The sequence below is a fragment of the Gavia stellata genome, chromosome 3, assembly GCF_030936135.1.
Source record: "Gavia stellata isolate bGavSte3 chromosome 3, bGavSte3.hap2, whole genome shotgun sequence".
Lineage (NCBI taxonomy): Eukaryota > Metazoa > Chordata > Aves > Gaviiformes > Gaviidae > Gavia > Gavia stellata.
This window is the reverse complement of record NC_082596.1, coordinates 28,130,842-28,136,841: the sequence shown is the minus strand read 5'-3', so window position 1 is coordinate 28,136,841 and position 6,000 is coordinate 28,130,842. Positions and strand designations below refer to the sequence as shown.

Sequence of the window (6,000 nt, the reverse complement as noted above, 5' to 3'; positions counted from 1 at the left end):
GTGTGTGTGAATACACTGACTTAAATGTATGAAAACAAAGGTTCCTCATGCTTATCTTTTGGTGTTCCAGAAAACTAAGTTTTATACACCTGTTTCAGGAAAGGAGAGGGTCTTATAATCCTGATAGCTCAAGTACATCGTGATATAGTTTGAAGTATGACAAGTCTGCACAGTTTAGGAGCTTATAGATAATAGGTTTATAGGTTAATAAAAGCCACTTGAAGGGAAAATGTTTAAACATCGTGTGTGTGTTATACAGTATGTGTTTCAGTTAGGATATTGATATGTTTTAGGAAAGTGTTTTTTGATGTTTCTTTAAGATTAAATGTTGGACTACTGTGTAGTGAGGTAAAGGCTTGCTGTTACGCATACCTGTACATCTGTTTTCCCTTAAAAATTTTGATTTCTTTGTCTGGGGAGGTGTAAACGATATATTGCTTTGTGTCGTTGCTAACTAAGAGTACTTTATTAATTTCAATGTCACAACAAGGAACGATCTTTAGTGATGATGTTATCAACTCCAGATGTAATGATAATGCAAATTTTTACTCATTAAAGTAATTGTTGGAATAAAACAAAATTTCCACACAAATTCCACATCAGCACGGACATCCGAAAGACTTTGCATGTACAGTTCTGTCTGCGTCTAACAGGGCTTATTTTCAAGTACTAGTTGTAAGATGTACTTATGCATGCACACACCCATGGAGAGAAACCATCCCTTGTTATTGGTGAGGGACAAAAGTTGTTGATATAGCTAATCCTAGGAGTTCAGATACTAATCTGGGATTGATAAGAACTGTCCAGATTTACTGACTCTGCAAATATGAGGTGGGAAAATCTCAATTACAGACTTTTTCGAACAGCTTCAGCATTTTGATGTGAAAAGTTTGAAGAATGGGGAGTATGTTCTTGTGAGTTTAGTGATAGTTCTTTGTTTTCATAACGGGTTTTTTTTGACTCTTTCGGAATATTCAGAGCTTCTAGTGAACCATGATTTAAAAAAAAAAAAAAGGGACTAGTCTCTTTTACACAAGTACCCATATTTGAGTACATTTTTGTACGTACATATCTATGTGTAGAAATGTATTTTGATTTTTTTTTTCCCCCCAGTAAATGCTATTACAGTTAGAGGTATTGAATATTTTATCAAAACTAAGTAACCCCTGACAGATGAGTAACTCTTGCTGTAGCTAGAAGGATTCCTGTCCACTTCTGATCATTGAAAGTAGGGAAAGGTCTGTGCTGTGAAACACTTGGCACCCGTAAAAGCCTTGATTATGAAGTCCTTGAACTGCACTTTCAAGCTAAAAGCAGAGGGACAAACACACACAAAACCCAAAACACAAGCCCCACATAAAAACAAAACAAAACCAAACAAAAACAAAAAAATGAATCAATGCTTAGAGGTTTATTCTAGTGAACAGAAGTAAGATAAACCTGTCTTGTGTTTCTTCTGTTCTTTAAAAAGTGCGCATAGTTAAAGGATGGGCAGGGCAAAAAATAAGTCTGCCAAAAATAGTTAAAGTGAGGGTCTGTCTTAAGCAATCTTTTCCTGCTATTTCTTTTTTTCTTTTTTCCCTTTGCACCTCTAAGGGACACAACAGTGGACACCACCTGAATGTCACTCAGTAAAATGAACTGCGGTGCATTTGCCCTTGCACTTTTCTCCCTGTTGCATTTGGAAACAAAGTCTCATTTTTCTAAAGTTGTTGTAAATTAATTTATATAAATAAAATGGAAATATTTAAATATCTTTATTTTTATTGCCTACTGCAGAATAGTGATTGAAAAGACACTTCACCCATAGGATGGATCTTGCATTTTAACTTAAATTTCTTTGCCATCCAGAGATACAAAACTTAGAGGAAAGCCATTGTGTCCTTGTTCCATATTGGACAAGGCATTTAAATATTTTGACATTTAAAGCTCTTCCATGATCTTACCACTTTGTGTCTGAGCACTTTGTATTGTACACAAGGTGCATGACGTTATTACAAGATCAAAAGTTACTTAGTGAACTGTCTTCGTTGAGAGAGCCTTTGTTCAGTGGACTACCAAGAGCAGAAAGGAGTAGCTTTGAAGAAGAATGATTGTCACAAGTGTTTTTGGCACTTCCCACATGAAGCCGATAGCTCGCAGTCCTTCGCTGCACTTTGAGCTTGTCACACTTAAGTCTGAGGCTTCAGCCTACAGAGAGAATCTGTGTATGTTTTCAGCAGGACTTATTGCTACCTGATGTTCTGCATTTTCTACGTAAATAAGCTTTTTACTGTCATTTAGAAGAAAAAACACTGATGGAGTAAAACGAGTTTGCCAGCACCAGGGTTACTGAAGGCTTCATGCCTTCCGACCGCAGCCAGAAAAGCTCCCCCCAGGAGAGGCAAGGCTGCCCTCCTGGGCTTGGCAGGGAGATGCCTGCTGCACTGGGCACTTGCCACTCATATTAGCATAGCCCAGCCTATATTGCACACGCACCCAGTAATACCTCATTTTGCCACTGGACTGAGGCCAAAAGCACAAGCATTACAGGGAATATAAAGCGGGAGGTTACTGGAAAGAATCACAAACTAACATGAGACTAGACCAAATTTTTACAAAGAGCAGAAAATGTGATCTTTGCTATAAATGGTTCTTGCATTTCAAGTAGCTGTTTATATGATTGAAGCATTTAATAAGTGTTTTTATTGAGTATAGTTAGAGAGCAGCTGCAGAAATCTTAAGTGCTTCTGTTCATTTTTTTTTTTCTGTGTAGTTTTGGAACTGCAAAATCTCAGAAGAAAACTGGAGACTGACACAGATCAGGGTGATTCCTCAACTGTGTGCTCTTCTGAAAGAGGAACTGCTTTTGGGGAGTGGGAATGATGACAGGAGCAAAAAGGAAGAGAAGTACACTTGGGAGGAAGGTCCAGGCTATTCGCTTTGAAGATATCAAAGTCTGGTGTCTGAGAAGGCTGCCCATCTTGAAATGGGTGCCTGTCTACAATTGGAAGGAAAACTTGATTCCCGATGTGGTTTCTGGGATGATGCTAGCCATCCAACAGGTGACTCAAGGTACAGTTAATTCAGTTCAGTTTCATATTTTGAAATCTGGGCAGGTCTTCTTTTTCTTTCTTTTTTCTTTTTCTTTCTTGTTTATTTTGTTGTAAAGGTTTGGTTAAAACAAAGACATGCTTATATATCTAATGTTGATTTAATCTAAATAAAAATAAAAGGAAAAAATGTATAGTCTTAACTCTTGTGTGTATATAGTGGATGTGCAAATGTGGATAGAAATGTCTTGTGTTATTGCAGCTAATTTCTGCGAGCTGGAACTTTACTATATATCCCATCCCTTTGACAGTTTTTCAAAGACTTAGTAGAGAAGAGAAGAGAGCTGTAAATCTGTTCACACAGCCTGTGGTTATATACTATGTTTTATCAGTTAAATGACCACCTTTTTCCCTATTTCATATGGATAACAAAATATATCTACATGATAATTACATTGTGAGAGATGCTACTCTGGAAGAAACATTGGCATTATGCTGTTACCTGTGGAAGCCTCGAGCACAGCAGGAAAAATTAACAACTTTCTGTGCATAAAGGGTGCTCCTGCCAGAGACATTACCCACGGAGAGGATCTGCCTGCATCTGTGGCTTGCGTACTTCAGCTTCTGTGTTGATTTAATGCTGCAGTACATTACCTACCACGTCTCTTTTCAAGCAGCAATACAAAGTAGGGGTGGAGATAGACTTCATCTGGCAGCTTAAAAAAAAAAAAAAAAAGAAAAAGAAAAAGGAAAAACTCCCAAAACCAAAAGTCTGCACAAAGACTTGCAGAAACCTAAAATCCCAGTAATCCGGGTTTGTAAAGTGATTGCTACTGGGAAATAAATGTTTTTTTCAGTTTTTGTTGTGTCTTTGATAGTGTCACCTTCTTTTGGCAATATTTTATATTTGTCTCAGGCAAATCACAGCTTCTTATCTGCCTCAGATGGACTTTAACTCCTTCCGTTATGTAAGCTTTATGTATTATTTCTTAACAGTTTCCCATATTAGCTATGCTTAACTATCATTCATGTTGTTAAACTAGAAGCACTCCTTTAACTGAATTATGCTGGAGCTGGAAACAACTGATTTGTGTAAGCATTTGTGCTTTTAAAGTAATTAGGAACACCTGCATTGGCATGATTTAACTTTAAGAACCTTAATACCGTAACACTGCAAAGTATCTAATTTCACTAGTATGTGCATATACAACAATTGTCATTACAATACTACTAATAACAGTATGTTGACATTCATCAAAAATATTAACTTAAACAGCAGTTCTGCACTGCTAGTAGTTTTAGCCAGGATTTTCTTGTTTGAGTCTTGTACCAAGAAGTAATTTAATGTAACAGCTAAATCTAAGATCCAGTGAATACAAAAAATATTGGGTTTGTTTTTCTAGATTATTTTTAAGTACTCTAGAAATAATTTTATCTTTATTTTATGCCGTTTAAGAACAAATACATTGAAACTCTTCCCTCCTGCTGACCTGCTCTCCCTTCAGGATTTCAGAATGATTTTAGGGGATGGAAAAGGAGGAGAGTTAGAAACCAAAGTATTTTATCATGTTTGTGGTGCTTTAACTTGAACACAACATATTTATTTAGACCCTGCTTGCATTAGCTCTTTTCCTAGTGTTATAAGCTTTCCAGTTACCAGGACTATCCTTTAATGCTTTCACAGAGAGGGATATGCAAGAAAATAGAAAGTCCCATTTGTTATATAACATGAAAGGAAAAGACCCCAAATTTTGAGAGGTCTTTGTGTCTGTTTCCTTCTATCCACAAAATAAAACAAGAAGTTTTGTAATGAAACAAAAGGCAGAAATTCTAACAATCATAGGAACAAATTAGTAAGCACTGATAACTGACATGCAGAGCACAGTATCATTTGGTGTTGCAGCAACATGTTTAAGTAAATTCAAGTATATGGAAATAAACGAGTTATGGAGGTATATGGACAAATCTGCTGCTGTATTTGTATGCAACAGTTTTCTTAGTGATGAAAGCTTCATCCTCCAGGGTAGAGAGCAGTCCAGTAGCTTGAGAATAATTAAGAAAGATCTTCCAACTGAGCTGTGTTTTTCACAATTTCCTACTGTGGGTTCTCTTAATTATCTGGCATTGGACATGTTCAGACTATGCAGGTTGGCAGCTGCTCTGATCTGGTGTAATGTGTCCGTGTCCCAACTTCTAATCTAAATTTTAGATGGTATAGCTGGCTTCCCTTTGTAACAGAAGGAAGGAAAGAGGAATGTCACTGTCCTTAGTGTGTCGTAGTGAATGCAACAAAGATAATGCTCATAACTGCTCCTCACAGAATTTTCAGATATTGTTTCTGGAGAATTTCTATGCAATAGCAGGTTTTGGTGTCTGCCTTATAAGTGAGAAAAACAAAAGAGCAAATTAATAGAAATATCAGCAATCCATGTATGCAGATAATGTTTGCTCCTAAAAAGTCTTTTATAAAGGTATAGGATAGTTCAGAATAGCTGTTCTTATGCCATCTTTTATTTTGGATAAAGTTTTAAAGAGCTGCTACCATTCATCTTCTGATTTTCAGGGCCAAAATTATTCATTTCTATATATGACTTAAGCCTTCAAACTCCTGTAAGATATCTTCAAGTCAACTACTTAAAAATTGAAACACTTGTGCTCATATATCAGTTTAGGTTTAAATGTCTTTCATCATGACACACATAAACTAGAAACTATGTCCTATGGTGACAGAGTCCAGGAATGGTGTACAAGAAAGTATGCTACCTGAGTATTTAACTGTCTTTACTTCCATGTACAGTGTGTGAGAAATGGATCTTTAGAAGGCAAGGTGTTACCTTGCCTAACACTGAGCTAAGGTAAAACCATATGCCTCTGTGCCTAAGGTGTTATCCTTACTCTCTCACAATCTTATCCAATAAAGAATATAATAATTATTAAAAAAAAATCCATAAGAAATCATGTAATAATT

At 36.4% G+C, this 6,000-nt stretch overlaps 1 protein-coding gene across 1 annotated transcript in view; it reads left to right on the top strand.

Moving 5' to 3' along the window:
• The first annotated feature begins 2,861 nt into the window (after positions 1-2,861).
• The window catches only part of SLC26A7 (solute carrier family 26 member 7), a 68,008-nt gene continuing 64,869 nt past the window's right edge, over positions 2,862-6,000 (top strand). Inside the window, exon 1 of the mRNA XM_059815500.1 lies at positions 2,862-3,054. Within this exon, the coding sequence (XP_059671483.1) occupies positions 2,862-3,054 (193 nt within the window). The remainder of the gene's footprint in view (positions 3,055-6,000) is intronic.